Consider the following 16090-nt stretch of genomic DNA (forward strand, 5'->3'; position numbering starts at 1 on the left):
GGGGTGGTGGTTACCAGGTACTGTTTCTGTCTTGGATTAGGATCTTTACTGTGTACTGATACATTTGTATGCGTATTCTGTAAAGGTGAAAGCCAGGTGTACTTTCATCACCAAGTGTTTTTATCAGTGTTTTAGTTGAGGGCATTTTTGTGGATATACTTGCAATGTATTGGAATTCACCTAGCAGCTGTTGGTTTTATTAAACAGAAATAAAGCAACCATAATTATCCCCCCCTAGTCATTTAAGTGGAACATAGGTTCCTAAATTATTATGCAGCCATTTTTAAGGTGTCGCCCTGCCTTATCTTCTACCCAGCACAGTGAGCAAATGCAAACAATTGGCAACTTTAATGAGGATTGACTGATGGATAAAAAAACAAGTTTAGAGAGTCATGAACTTTCTGAATCGGTTACTGTCTAAGGTGGGGGCAACATGCGGCCCACCAGGCCATTCTATCCGGCCCACGGGCCCCTAAAACATTTAGAAAATTAATATTTATATGCCCCTGGCTGCCTATCATGTGGCCCTTGATGGCTTGTCAAAACTCAGTAAGCGGCCTTCCACCCAAAATAATTGCCCGCCCCTGGACTCTAAGATGCCGCCTTGCCCTACTTTGTTCCTGACTTCAGACTAACATGGCTAACCACCTCTGCGGTAGGTAGTAGATGTACTAGCAGAAAGTCAGTTCCTGTCCTGAAGAGCTTACAGTCTAAATAAGCAAGACGGACAAAGAACTAGAGAAGTGAAGCAGCATGTCCACCTTTTTTCTGTTGAAACAGAAATAGATTTGTGCAGAAACTATAGCAGAGCTGAGTGTTTAACCCTGGTTTCCTGAGTCCTAGTCCACTACCTTAACCACAAAGGTGTCCTTCCTCATGTGTAGTTTGGCTTCTTGAGGGTTCTAGAAATACCTTTCTCATTGTGTGGTTTTTTTTATTGTCACTTGTTCTTATGTTCTCTCTCTCTCTCTCTCTCTCTCTCTCTCTCTCTCTCTCTGCAGGTGTGGGTCAGGTGGTGCTCCAAGTTGCTGCAGCCACAAACTGCAAACATCACTATGGTGTGGAGAAAGCTGATATTCCAGCCAAATATGCTGAGGTGAGTTTTATATCTCGAAGTGTGAGATTTGTAGGTGTTTTATTCAAGGTCTAGCTCACTGCGTTATGGTTTACAGGTAACTGCCTTGCATCAACAAGCAGGTGAGTTCAGTTTGAATATAGACCTGCTCAAGTCACCAAGGTCTGGAACACAATGTCAGGAGGAGGGAATTGTGTGTGTTGTGGTACTTGTTGGCAGTGCTCATGGAGTGATCAGAAAACATATTAACTAAACTTCTAAGGCAGTGTAATTCAGCCCTTAGGGCCTCAAGGAGGTGTTGGTAGGTGTGGCCTTAATGAAATGGGAGCAAAAGATTTTTGTAAAGTTGCAGGGTTAGCTAAGCAAAAACCTGCAGTGTTGGACTGGCAGAACCTTGAGTGTATTTTACCTGCAAAGCAGGTCTCCTTCTGAGTGGAGTAAGGCTTTTACCACTGCCTCTGAAGACATGAGTAGACAATTTTGGATTTTTCAACCAGCTGCCACAGTCCATTTAGGAGCTGGTGCCTTCCCAGAGTGCACTTTGTGTTCTGGCAGCACACATTCTGTATGTATGGTTTTTATCTGCTGCTAGTATTTCTGCTACCCCCTAAACTCAATGCCTAGACTATGGACCCCATTTGGTATCCTATGTCTGGAATAGGTCAGGTCTTTAAAAGGCCTGTAACATAGTGGGTAGTGCTATGTAGGCTTAGTAAATCTAGGAAGGGTTTAAACCAAATTAAATATTAGGAGATGAAACGCACAAACTCCTAGAACTTTTGAGAACTTACAGTCCAGAATGGGTCATTACTGCCACAATAAGAGTCCCAAACCATAAACTAATCAGCTTAGTTATTAAAATGTAGCTGGAGTTGCTGAGTAACTTAGCTGATAGGACTCTAGAATTCACTAGAGTATTCAGTTAATAGTAGTACTTAGCAAGCACCCAAATGCAGCACTTACAATGAAGTCTTATGATGAGACCATTATACCAAGGCAAGCAGTTTTTGCTTTACACGTCCACTAGTTCGGTGTCCGTGAGGACACCCAAAGTTAATCAATTCCAAGAGAAACGTGGAGCTGCAAGCAAACAATAAAAGTTGGTCAAGCCTTACAGTAAGTCATTTACTTCTTCCAGCAAGATGCACAGAGCCTTTAGCTCCTTGTTTGAGCAGGGCAGGGTGGGGAAATGGATAGGGTCTGTTTTCATGTAGAAATTAAAACTTTTGAGCTTCTTTTTTGGATGCTGTAGGCAAAGAGTGCTAAGACTTGTATTGAGGAGGGCAATAGAAGGAGCAAAGAATCCCCTCGTTTTCTTCCTTCATTTTAACAGTAGCCATAGTTTAAAAGGCATTCTGTTTGTGAGAGAAGGCCAGATTTTCATTTTTATGAAGGTCGTTTTACACTCTTCTGATACTAATTGCTTTTGGGCCCACTTACACAGAAGGATGAGAGGGGCATTTATGTCAGTGAGAATAAGCCTGTAAAGAATTACATAACTTTTGCAAATATATAGTGGAAATATGCTTTTTTTTCTTTAGGCACAAGACAAGATGAGGCATGCTAGGGACTAACTGGTTCAGAGAGGCATAAGCGCTCTTGTAGGTGACAGGCTACAAAACCCTGATGGTATCCCCCTTTTTAAGAGTATCGTGTCTGTATTTCATGAGTTGATTAGGTGAAAAAATCATACTTTATCCTGACAGCTGTTGCAGTTTCAGAGTGTGTGAATCTGCCCATAGATAGTTTACAGGTCTCATGCTCTGTTTAAATTGGCCCAGTTTTAATAATTTTTCTTGATAGACATTTGTGACAGGGATTGAACTGAGTTTGTAGTCATTTGGCCGTAATATCAGTTGTTTGTTTATTACCACGTTTCATGCAGGTTTTAAAGCTTCAGTTAAAAGGGAAAATCCGTAGTCAATGCTTTTCTTGGGGGGGATGGGACACAGAACCTTTCTAAACATGAACCGATACTGAAGCTGGAGACTGAAACAGTTGCGTGCTATGAGCTATTCCATTAATTGATTGGGGATATTAGTTAAAATGAATAAGTTTTTTAAATGTCACCGGGAGCTGTTTCACTGCTGGCAATATAGCAGAGTTCTTCAGTTATTTTCAAATTGTTAGTGGAGACTGCAGCTTTCTTTCCTCCCCAGTCTGAGTGTTGTGTTTGTGGACTGCAGTTGCAAGGCTTTCTAACCTTTCCTATGCTATTTTAGTTTCACTTTTAATGTTGAATAGATATAACTGATCCTTGTTGCCACAGTATGTCATAGTTCCATGTGCTATGCACTCACATGTTATATGTAGGGTCAGCATTTCAGAAATAGTGGCCCTGCTGCCTATCTGTGTGAGAGATTTTTTTTCAGCCCCTTTCTCTTCTGTCTGGCAGGAAACTATTGTCAGCCAGTGGACTTGCATTGCAAATGACTTGCTGTTCTGTTTTAAACCAAATCTGTTTAGATATAGATTGAAGCGCTCTTCCTGGTTTCTGACAATGTGGTGCTCACTTCCAGTTGCTATTGCAGTTGCTTTGCATGCTTATTCCTGCTTTCCCATTCTCTGTAACAGACTTCTCTTTATCCCCTTTTCACCTTTTTGCTTTCTGGGTTCAGATTGGGCTGTTTTCACTTCCACCTGCTTCCTGTGGGTTTATATAGTACAGCAGGAATGGTTGCCTAGGTTGCACCATCCTTGAGCAGAATGCTGAGCAGAGTCAACTCAGTCTTCCCAGAACATGTAGCTTCCCTGAAAAGAGGAGACTGGAAAAAGCCAGCCTTGGTATTTTGGCGATGGTGAAGCAAAGGAAAGGGTCTCCCATTGGGAACTAAACAGGGCAGACTGTCATTGTGTGTGTGTATGGATTTCCCTTGGTCCTTTTCAAACATTACTGGGAAAGAACTTTCTCAGGCCGGTGTGAGTTGTCAGCGCTGCCTCTTATTTTGTTGTAATGTAACTAGTAATGCAGGATTTCCTAATGGGTGTTTTTTCCTTTTTTCCCCCTCTTCTAGACGATGGACAGAGAGTTCAGAAAGTGGATGAAATGGTATGGGAAAAAACATGCAGAATACACAGTGAGTGAAATTCAGATGAAACACTTTATGCTCCACTTGTTCAGAATTTACACAGTCCCCTACTTTCTTCCCTAGTCAAGAAGTAGTATGAGTCCAATTGCTGCTTGGCTTTTTTTTTCTTGCTGCTGAGAGTAGTATTCTCTCTTAAAAAAAATCCTTCCAGAGCCCTCTTGACTCGCTTGACATTTGACATGTGGGTGTTGGGAATGCATTCAGGGCTTGCAGAAGTTCATGGAAACCTTTTCTCTTCTAAACCTTCATTACTCATGGAATAGCATATGTGCTATTATACCATTGCCTGTCCCCAGGTTCAAATGTCATTAAGAAAATTGCTTACTGATTAGCCACTTATTGTCGAGAAATTCATATAATCTTGGTTCTCCAGTGGCACTCCAAGAACCTTGAGAATCTTCCTGCTTGTCTGTCACTGTTGTTCCTTAATCATTTGGACGAGTTACCATTAGCTGATTCAGGATAAACTCTTCTCTTAGGAGTTACAATCAGTTATCTCTGAAGCTATCTCTAATCTGAGGGCAAGTAAGCAGGAGATGAATCTGGTTTCCCTTTGTGATTTGTGCAGAAGCACCACTCCTAATCTGTTAGAACAGTTTGGTCCACTTGGCTTTTAACTTCCAATATTACCAGTTGGTTTCTCATTGGCAGCCAGAGTTGGGAGAAGCGTATGTTAACTCTTCATTTGCAGGAAAAATGTGTGTTCAGATGTTCATAATGTTTGGGGAACCTGCCTTGTAATGAAGAGCTCTGTAGTTTCTCTTTGAGAAGTAGGCCATCTGCTGGAGTGAAGTGACGCTGTCACCTGTCTTGGAGCACTTCTGGAATTGATATTTAATGTGTAGTATCATTCTTTTGGATATAGGCCAGTCTTAGTTTGTATGAGAATTTATGTCAAGGCTGCTAAATCTTTCCTACTGTGAAACACTGTACATACCTTCCTTTGCTTGAGGGGGCCATATGCCATGCTTTCAGTGCATCAGCCAGCTGGCATTATATAAAATAAATTATTTCTGAAAGATATTTTGCATATGATGTATGTAATTTAAAGAATGGGGAAGAAATCTAGGCAGAACTGCGGAATGTATATGGCTTGCCTTTAGGCTCGCAAATGTTTTCACGTTATGTATTATATATGATGGGACTAACGCTGTTCACTGTAGAAACAAAACTGTTCATTTTTTTTTTTTAAAGCTGGGATTATAAAATCATAGGAAAATAGCGCTAAAAGGGGTATCACAAGATCAGCATCTCCAGGCCCCCATTCAAGGTGGGATCATCACTGACTAAACTGTCCTAGCTGAGTGTCTGTCTAAGCTGCTATTGAATATTTCCAAGGATGGAGATTCCACGATGTTTCTGGGCAGTTTGTTCCAGTGCTCGACCACCCTCATAATCTGATAGTTCTTCCCAGTACCCGGCTTCATTTCTGGGTACTGGCTAGGACCAGTGTTTTCAAATGTGGGAATGTCAGTCAGTAACACGTGTAAATTCATCTCAACTTAACAAGTAGGTAATGAACACTTACTTTGCCAAGCCAACATTTGTTAGTTCAGTACTGTAGCTGAAGTAGACTCTTTCCGTAAGGCAGTCGGTGAAGGAAATGAGTTCTGAATCTTTCTCCATATAATTCTCCTACGTAGCAGCGTGCTGTGCTGCCTCTTAACTGGCAGCAAGACCAGTAATTCTACAGAGCAAGTTATTAACATAACTAGAATAGAGAAAAAGCTCCAAGGATGGAAGGCTTAGTATTTTCCCTGTGAACTGAATGTTGTGGTAGTGAATGTGGTAACTGCACTGGGGAATCTTCTTCTTTTTCTCTTTTTAATACAGTTTGACTGCCACTATTTAATTCCAGTTGGATTTCTGGTTTCTAGTCTGTGCTGATAATTGGTATGACCATGGACTGGAATATTCTGTATTCCAACTTGCAAATTCTGTTCTCATTTCTAATGAGTTGTATATAAGTAAATAGTTGGAGAAAAATATTTCCTCTAGGGAAAGAAGGCTTAGTTTAGTGGGATCAAATCTGAGAGCCCTGCTGCTGCTTTGTGTAAACCAGGAAGGGAGAGGAGAAGGGCAAACTTTTTGGCAGATGTGCTACAAATTATCCCTGCTCCCTCCCTGAGTGCCACTGATATCCTTCCTCTGCCTGGTCTGTCTGCTTTCCTTTCTGCTCCTACCCTATCTACTGCTATTCTGTGTGTCTCCTTCCTGTTCTGCCACGTGCCACACACAGGGGCTGCCCACGACACTTGTGCCACAGGTTGGCCACCCCTGGTGTATACAGTTTGGACAAGGGCTTTGTAGTTGCTGCCTTACCATAAAAGTCAAAGCAGAGGTGTCAGGTCATAGTACAACCCATTCATTGTTTGACCTGCAGGAATTTCTAATTGAAGGATATCCAGTGTTAGACTTAGGGAACTCCATATAAGTGGCTTTACTCTGTAAAATGACTGACAAGAATAACTTCTGGCAGTCCATGATGACTCCATGTCCAATGCGCTAGTTGTACAAGGCAGGTAGTAAGTTCCCTGTCGGCTTTATAAATGTATCCTGGAATTTGATCATCAGAATTATTCTTTTTATGATATTTTTTCAGTGGAGTCTCATCATCAATAATAAAGGTTCTGAGATTGGAACATACTTAACAATTCTGATGCACAAGCTAAATGAAGAAAATACTGTTTGCTTTCCCACTCCCTAATGAATTTGGGCAGCCGTGCTAACAAGAATAAAAAAAGAAATGAGTCTTTATGAGAAGAGCTGGCAGACAACTTGTACATGTAGGTAAAGGAGGAAAAGAACCATTGAGTAAGAAAACACCATTTCCCCACAATTGCTTTCAGACTCTAACTGTATTTTGAAGCTTTCTAGCAGCTGGTGCAAAACATCCTGAGGCATACTGGAGTCCAAGGGCTCCTGCCTAATCACAGCTACTAGTTATGGATTGCTGCAGCATCTTCAAGGTGGCAATCCCCATTTGGGGCAAGGGGGAGAAGACATTGGGAGAGGGATTGATCTCTAGGACCCTGACAGAGGAGGTCCTATCTCTTCTCTTTACTGCAGGCAACTACACCATATAAACGTGCCCATAAAATTATCATATTCCAGCTTAAAACTAGTTTGGTTGTTTTTTCATAGTACTTCTTTTGGAAAGGTTATGGTTAAGAGGCTTTTTTTTTTAGTTGCCAGCTGAATTTATTCATGGTGAGTTTCTAATTGTTCTTTTGTCAGTGTATTCCTTCCCTAATATTTATTCCGCTGAAATATTTATGAAGAGTAATGGTATCGCCTTTCAGCCTTCTTTTTGCTATCCTTTTCTTTCATCTTCTGTAAAAATATGTATCCCGATGAGGAAGAAAATGCCATTAGTGGCTACTAATGCCTTCAGCTCGTTACTTGGGACATCTTTTCAGTTTGTTACTTGGGACATCTTATTCGGCTCTTAGTGACTTCAGCCTTTGGGGCTAGAATTTTCCACTTGCAAAGTAAATTAGATTTGATGCATCAGCCTACCTGTTCTTGACCATGCCTTTATCTTTCTGTTTTTCATTTCCATGGAACAGAGATTTTTAGCTCCTTGAAAGTTTTTAAGGTTAGTTTCAGACTTTTCTTTGATTGAACCACTGCCTCGAGAAAATTGGAGGGTTTTTTTTTTCTTAGGGGATTAGGACTAGCTAATGGCAGTCTTTCTTGGAGAGTTTCTGCACATGTTCGGTTATCAAATTAAGCTTGAACTCCATATTGCAGATTCTTATATGAGACAGGTGCTACTTCATGGCGTTTAAGCATAAAAGCCATGAACCCAAAATCAGAACAATCTTTGGGTAGTTAGGGCATGACACTGAGACACCACTTAGTGCCTGAATGTTCTTCCCAGCGTGTCTTAGTAATGAGCTGTGTGTCCTCAGTGCATACCACCTGTCATCTTAGCATTTCTCTAATAGGAAAAGTGATTTATTTCTTGTGTGTATGCAGGAAGCATAGCTGTGTGCAAACTTGGAAGGCTGGTGGTGAGAGAGATGTTACCAGATTCACGCAACTGACTTTTTCACTGGTAAAAATTGAGGCACTCTCCTTTCCTTTCCCCCTGGACTTGTCAGATCTTCCTGTGCTTCCCCTATTGGCAAAAAGAGTTTACTCTAGCCATAGGGAGACGGTTTTCTATAAGGCTTGGCCCTTGGAGTAAAGTGAAAGAAAACAGACCGAGGTGTAGTGGGATGTAGGCCCAGATTCTATATTGTATAATCTCTTTCCCATTCTTCTTTCTACACCAGTCTCTGGGGTCTAGCCTTAATCACACATGGTCCCCATATCCCTTTTGGACTTGTTAACTTGTGTTTTGGGGAATCCTCACAATCAATAGTCTACTGTAGTGGAGCCCTGAGTAATTCCTAAAACAAGTATGAGCAGGTCTCTAAAATGAGTTGGAGGAGGAGAAGAACCAGGGTCATTCTTGTTTCAGAAAGCCTTGTTACCTGCTTTGACTTTTAAAAGTGTTTCATAAATCTTAGTGGTTTTCATCCAGTCTCTCCAATGCTTTGGGATGGGGATTGTACAGAGGCAGGTGGAGGGTGACTGATCACGGACCTCAGGTGTATATTTTTGATTCTGGTATGTCGGAAACTTCATTAAGGCTGTAGGTACATCCCAGTGCTTGAAGCTGTATGTTTTGTTTTACGTTTGCTGTTGGTCCAGCGATCATTTCTTAGGAGGAAGCTTCAATAGCTATATTTAGGGCTCTCCTCACCACAGTGCTATTAACAAAAAAAAAAAAAAGAAAGAAAAAAAAAAAAAAAAAAAAAAAAAAAGAAAAAGAAAAAGTAAAATTTCATGCGTGTTAGTGGTGGTTACATGAAGTCCCACAGTCCTTTTTTGTAGCTCGTAGGCCTGGCATTGGCTTTTTAGCTAGGCTTGGCCATTTCCTGTATTCCAGGTCTTACCTGCTTCGCAGAAATCTCACTTTTGTGTAAAGAAGATGGGGTTTGCAAAGCATTAATCATTATCTTGAGCTGACCACTTCCAGTTATAGGAACATGTTTTGTGGGCATAAAGCTGCTATAAGCTGTGCCTAAATGTTTCCATTACTTAACCGTCAGCTCTCTGAAGTGAGGGAACAGGCAAGATATCTGTTTATCCAAGATACTTTTGAATGCCCTGTTTCAGCGGGAAACTCGATGTTTTGGTATTTGAAAAGCCCTCCAAATGTCCCCTGTGGCTTTGAAATAATGCCATGTTTTGGAGGTTTGGATTCTTGCCTCTAGTTATTTTTGCATTAGGCAGGGCTCTAAAAATAACCATGTGTACTTTTTCCAGGCAGAATTAACTGATAGATATATATATTTTCGGTGAACTGAACATTTTGTGTTGAGACTGCTAGAATAAGACACTTTCTTGTGTATGTATTTATGAATTTGTGCAGTTGGTCACAGTGAGCGTTACCACAGAGGCTTCCAGCTTGGGTTTGGGGGGAATGATGATGAGTTCCTTTAGTTTTTTGGAGTCCTGTGCTGCAGGAGAGGAGAGTTGATCTTCAGAAGCAGCTGTTGCTCTCCACTGTAATGAATATAGACCTTCAGTAGCTTGCTGCTTGTTGCTTCCCTGTGGGCATGACCTGCCAGTTTGCTTTAAGTTACCGAAGTGGGATACTGCGAGCATATTCCTGCAGTCTCAGTTGAACAGATCTATCTTTGAAAACCTGCCTCTGCTTCTAAATTTAGAAACAACACAAGCTGGTAGCTCTCGGAAGCGGATTTCTGCGAGCTAATTATCCCTTTAGATAAAGCAGGTCTCCTGCATTGTCTAATCAAATGAAAATATCTGCATTACAGATGGTCCTTTCCATTCATTATTCACTAAGGAGATTATGTTTCTGTGTGAGAGTGCATGATGGGGCGGGCGGGGGAGGCATTGATTGGAAGAGATTGAGAGCATCCCCACTGCTCTTCACTGACATTTCGCACAGACTTGCTGTGGTTTTCCTACGTGACGGTTGCTGTACAGCGTTCTGTACCATCTGAACTCATGGAACAGCTCACTGGAAGCTGGCTGTGCAACTCGGGTTTCTGTGCCAGTTCTTGCTCCAAATGTGATCTTAATTTTTTTTTGTAAGCTGCAGAACTGACTGGGATCCTTGTTTGTGCTGTTGTGTTGAGAGATCTTGCCTTTTTCAGCAACCCTGGGAAGGTGGGGGACATACCTGCTCCTTAGCAGCATTAAAAGGTTGGGAGGGGGCAGGGGTGATTAATTCTTCCCAAAATGGTGAGGGGTTGGTGGGGAAATGACTGCAAACTATCTTGGTTGGAGAGAAGCTGCTGCAATAGGGATAATTGTGGCTTGAAAACGTAATTGCATGGGATGCGTCAGCAGGATACAAACACTTTAAGAGCATAGTATGTGGAAGTCCTGTGCTGTGCAAATGAAGTGGGTCATTGAACTAGGAGTGCTGTCTATGTGGCTTTCAGATTCGAGACCATCTTACTAGTTACCTCCTAATCAGAGGCACATCATTTGGCTCTAGTTTAGTGTCCTTTCTCTTCTGGATGTCACTTTTCTATATCTTTATGTCCTGTAGCTAGCTTGTGGCTTCACAGTTGCACCCTGCTGTTCTTAAAAGGTTTTTTTATCCTCTGTTACTTTTTGAAAAAACCCACAATCAGGAGAGACTGATTATATGGGGGAACATTGAAACTGGCTTGGCACAAATCGCTGTCAAAAGTACAATGTTAATTTGAATACAGGCTTTCCCAAACCCCTTGTTAATCATTAGAGGAGATATTTGTAACAATAGTAGGTAAAAGCTTTGTCTGAAAGTCCTTTTTCTAAGTTTAAATCAAAGGCATTTCTTTATACAGTGGACTAGATGGAGCCTTTTAAGTATTTTTAAAAAGGAATTATATAAAACACGTGACTACCATATGGGTATATTCTAGTGCTGTCTACTGCATGATTTTGCACACTGGTACTATTTTTGTTGAAAATGTGCATCGTGGTGATTCACTTTTCAGTGACTAACAAGAGTTATAGATGGTGTTGTGTGCATGTCAGGTGGAGAAGATGAATCTTTGACCCCTTCTACACAAACATTTTCTAAATTTTTTTCTATATTTGACAGCGCTGTTTCAGCTGCATTGGTATTATATTGCTGCTGTAGACAGGCTGCTGGCGTTTCTAATGTGGTGCTCAGTTTGGAGCAGAAATATATGACTGTGACGAAAATGCCAGCATCCTATCTTGGGCTCCTGGCATTGCTCATACCATTGGAAATATGCCATTAGCAGCAATTTTTGGAATACTTTAAAAATCGTCCATATTCTGAATGAGGCTTATGAAGTGTTCCTCATGGATGAAACTTTAAGTGTTGATGGAATTGTATTTGTACTTGAAATAAATAGGTATTCCTCACAAGCTAACAGAAAAATGTGGCTGGTGGAATATGCTGCTATGGATCTCGAGTGTAATGCATCTCAGTTTATTATGGTAAGGTAGACGAAAGGTCACAAAGTGTTGGAGTGACTGAAATTTACAGCCTCCAATTTGAGTAGTATATAGTAGGGCTGTGTGAAGTGTCGGGTGTTGATTTGATCCGGAGGAGATTTGTCCCGATTCGGTGGCCGAATCTCTGAATCCGAATCGAATCAGGGGACCGATTTGAAGGTCTGAATCGATTTTTTTTTTCAAAGCTCTCCGAATCCTTGGAAAAGATTCAAGAGCTTTGATGATTCGGGCAGTCCCTGGTGGCCACAGCAGGGAGCTGCAGCCGACTCTGAGCTTGTAAGTACTAGGAGCGGGGAAGGGGGACTGGGGGAGGGGACCGTGGGAGGACCCCTTCCAGCCCCACCCTAGCTCCCGGCCCTCTAAAGAAAAGCCCATGTGCTCACCGGGTGCTGCCAGGCAGGGGGCAGTCCTTGCTGCTCCCCACTGCCCCACGCTGCATGGGGAGCTCTGCATGAGTCCTCCGAGCCCCACCTCGCTCCCCCAGTCCCATCATGGATGCCCTGGCCATTTTAAGAAAAAAAAAAGCTGAGAAGCCCTGGGACTCGTTGCTCCTGCAGCAGCCTTGGGGCTTTGGGGGCTTGTGCAGAGCCCTCCATGTGGCACAGGACAGTGGGGGGCAGTGTGGATCCCTCCCCCCGTGCGCTGGCAGGAGTGGTAAGGGTGGGGCTTTTCTCCTTTTTCTTTCCTTAAAGGGCTGGAGCTAGCCTGGGCAGGGCACCCATGGGGGGGTTCAGAAGGCTTGTGTAGAGCCCCCTATTTAGCGTGGGGCAGTGGGGGGCAGCGGGGATCGCCCTGTGCTCAGCAGCACCCGGTGAGCACTGGGACTTGTTTAAAAAAAATGCTGGAGCTGGGGCGGGTGGGGCAGCCATTGCCGGGCTGGGAGAGCAGGCGGGGATGGGCCTGGCTGATTCGGCTTAATCAAATCAGGACATTGATGTGAATCCCTGAATCGAATCACTGTCCCCCAAATCAGCTGAATCCAAAGTGAATACTAGCCGCTTCGCACAGGCCTAGTATATAGGTTGGGAAGAGAGGTCCCTTTTCTTTGTTCTACCATGTTTATAGACGCTTGCATTTTCTAGAAATCTCAAATCTGAGAATATGACCCTTTCATGGAGATGGAGTATTTATTATACTAGTCGTCATAATTCCTAGACATTCAGATAGAAATTCTAGCAGGCTGAGATACCATTGCCGTGACTTCTTGTTTGCACTAGCATTTTAGATTCAGTACCATGAAGTCTGTTGATCATTTTAAGCAAATTGTTTATCTTAGTTGACTTGTATGAGTCTAAATCTAGTTGTGTGATTTTAGTTTGTTGATTTCACAAATACTACCACAGATTTTCTGTGGAATTTTTTTTATAAGACATCTGTCATAAATGACATAATTGGAAATACTTGCCTTGATAAACCAAGTGCTGCTATTTTAGTGTTTTCAGTATTCCATATAACGGATATTGGGTATGTTTCAAATATCAAAATACCCTGAGTTAAATTTGCTATGGATAATCGTATATATTTAGGTGTAGGCATGATGAGCACTGCAGAAGCTAAGCACTAGCATATGTATTTAGGAGGGCTCTTTGGAAATTTGCTGTTGCTTCCAGATGGGACAATTTCCAGGAGATTGACCAACACCTGTCTTGTACAGTGCCTAGTATGGGACCGAAGAGCTAATGTAGTATAACTTTTATGTAGAATTGAAGTGGAAAACTTTAGCATTTTCTTTGCCCTGGCTGTATGTAAACTGGAACTCTTCCCTAAAACTTCCCATTGCTGGCACAATTCCACTAGTACAGGTAATGGTGTAGAGTACTAGAGTAGGTGTGAAGCTCGATACCTCATCTAATCCTGTTTGGAGCATGTTTTGATGGAGGGGTTTTGACTAAAAAGCAGCAGCTACTGCCAGTGGAGTTGCACTAATAGCAACATTGGCAATTTTTAATATGAACAAAGTATACGAGTTTGAAGATGTTTTTCAGGAACATGAGTTAGTGCAGTACTGGGCTGTTTGAGTACAGAAAAGCAGAATCAGCTGTAAACTCTTAACAGTTGTGAAGTATCCATTGCTGTCCCAGTGAGTCTCTCTCTCTTACAGAAAACAGGTGGTTTGTAAATGCTTTTAGCATCGACTATTTTAATGATTTAGTTAGATGTCCTGCTGGGATAACTTAATTATATCGTGTGATCTTATTTCTGCTCCTTGTTGTTATGACACAGTCTTTAATTATACAGTCACAAACTATTTTCCCCAAGTCCCCAGGATGTTGGCTTCATTCACTTTTTAAGGACTGAGAGCAAATTAGCTATAGTCCCTGCCTCATTCTCATGTCAGTTTGGAAATGAGCGAATTAGACCCAGACACACAGGTAGGAAATGGATGGTCAGATGGTTGAAGCGTGTTGACCTGGGATGTGGAAAGTGCTGTGAGATTATCAGTGAAACATTAGGCAGATCACCTAAGGACAGTTTTTAAAGGTGGCTGTGGTATTTATTTTATATCTTAGCTGTGCAGGTTGAGACTTCTTTAGAGCTTGACTTGTAAAACTGTTGAGCACTTGGAGCTGGTTGAAGTCAGTGGAGCTGCAGACGCTCAGCACTGCTGGAAAGTCATGACCCAGTTGTGTTGGGTTGCGTCCTTGGTCACTGAGGAATCCTGAACTAATAGCATGTACTTTCCTCAAATACTGGCCTAATCTTGATGTTGCAGAATGATACTTCTCTATTTCTAAGTGAAGTTTTGAAGATATGTTCATTTTAAAGTTTCTGATATGACTGAATATTGAATGCAGAAGAGAATCTAACAGGGCGGTAAAGCATTTTGACCTAGATAATATTTCACCGCTAAGATATCCAACATTTTTGTCAGTTCTGATGCCCCAAAGATGTTCATCTCACCTCAGAAGCGTCAACTTACTCCACCTAGGGAGATGTACAGTCAAAGGTATCCCAAGAGGCCAAACCTATACTGCCCTGCAAAGATGTAGGACCCTCCCATTGTGCAGCACTAAGTGACTCCAGGGACAGTCCTATTCCCCGTGGGGAAGCATGCGACTCTGTTGCGTCAACCAGCAATTGTATATGCTTCCCTGGTCCTGGAGTGCATTAGCAGTGACTCCAGTGTAAAGTAAATTGAGGAGGGGTCCATCCTCCATTTGCCAAATGCAGTAGTGATTAGGGCACGCTGCCCAGGAAATAGGAGATGTGGATTCTAGGCAATTACTCTGGGTCCTGGCAGCGCCCCAGAGTGCCAGTGACCTGCAGCTACAGGATGCTGGGTCACTGGGCGCTTCTGGGAATCTGTGTCTACAGCTGCGGGACGCTGGGTCACTAGCACCACGGGGTGGTGCCAGAACCCAGAGTTTGCAGCCGTCAGGGCTGAGAGTCCCCTCAGTGGTAGGACTCCCAGCTCCAGCTGGGCGTGATGCACCCCTGGAGCTGGGAGGGTCTGGGGGTCAGATGATGGGTCTCCCCTGCTGCGTGTGCAAATTTTAAAGCTGGATAGCAACCAGCTGTAAAGCTATGACATGTTTGCAAGGTCTTATTTTATAGTTGGTTGGACCTTTTTATGGCATGATTGGTACTCTGCATGTATAGCTGGTCTCTGTTAATTGTACAATTAACCAGTTAATGGCACAGTTGCATACAGAGTAGAGGGAGGGCAGGCAGCTGGCTCTGACTCTGGCCCGGAGCCCGGTTTGGAGCCAGTCAGACCCACAGCAGCCTCCTGCCCTCACCTCTGCTTCTCCTCTTCAGCAGGCATGGCAGGAGTTGTGGTTGTCTGGATTGTGTAATAGATCCCATCACACCTTTACCTGCATATGTAGAGGGGCCCTAATGAGGGACTTTTCCCTCCCATGCTGATTTGGGGCGGGGGGGTTCATCTTAGGTTTGAGTTAATACAGTATCTTTCTGGGTCAAAATGGAGAGGCACAAGGAGTGTAGGCATAGTGGTTTTGCGGCAGTTGTTCAGCTGGAATGGGATCGTGCTTAGTGAGACGCATGGGGAAGTGGCACTTCTGGGTTTCCTGGAGGCAGAATCGGACCTGAGGCTCTATATTTGGTATGGGATATAGAACGTGTGTGTGTGACATGTTCCGAAATATCAGGCACTCCTCTGCGGTAAAAAGGCAGCTGGGGTAGGGAGTAGGCAGCAGAAAGGGAGGCCTTGTAGAGAGAACTTGGAGGGATATGTGTATTTAATGCAGATTTAGAGTATCTTCTTATAATCAGCATCATCGAGGAGATCTACCATGTTAGTTGTCTTCTCTTTGTACTTTAAAAAAAAAAAAAGAAAAAGCTGGAAGAAGAGATGTTAATTTTTTATTATTATTTTATTTAGCTGGAAAGAGGTGACTTCCTCTCAGAAGAATGGAGAGAGCGAATTGCAAACACAAGGTACAGTAGAGTAATTGATTATGGT

General features: G+C 42.6%; 1 protein-coding gene across 8 annotated transcripts in view; it reads left to right on the top strand.

The window, feature by feature from the left end:
• Positions 1-16090, top strand: part of DOT1L (DOT1 like histone lysine methyltransferase) — a 107488-nt gene that overhangs the window by 41813 nt on the left and 49585 nt on the right. For 7 of the 8 annotated variants that reach the window (XM_019513322.1, XM_019513327.1, XM_019513321.1 and 4 more), the window contains exons 6-8: positions 1002-1096; positions 4090-4152; positions 16010-16065. In XM_019513322.1, the coding sequence (XP_019368867.1) occupies positions 1002-1096; positions 4090-4152; positions 16010-16065 (214 nt within the window). Of the gene's footprint in view, positions 1-1001; positions 1097-4089; positions 4153-16009; positions 16066-16090 lie in introns of those variants that run through there. The other variant, XM_019513329.1, reaches the window with a different exon arrangement.

The sequence above is a fragment of the Gavialis gangeticus genome, unplaced genomic scaffold (genome assembly GCF_001723915.1).
Source record: "Gavialis gangeticus isolate Ggan-Ray unplaced genomic scaffold, GavGan_comp1, whole genome shotgun sequence".
NCBI classification, from domain to species: domain Eukaryota; kingdom Metazoa; phylum Chordata; order Crocodylia; family Gavialidae; genus Gavialis; species Gavialis gangeticus.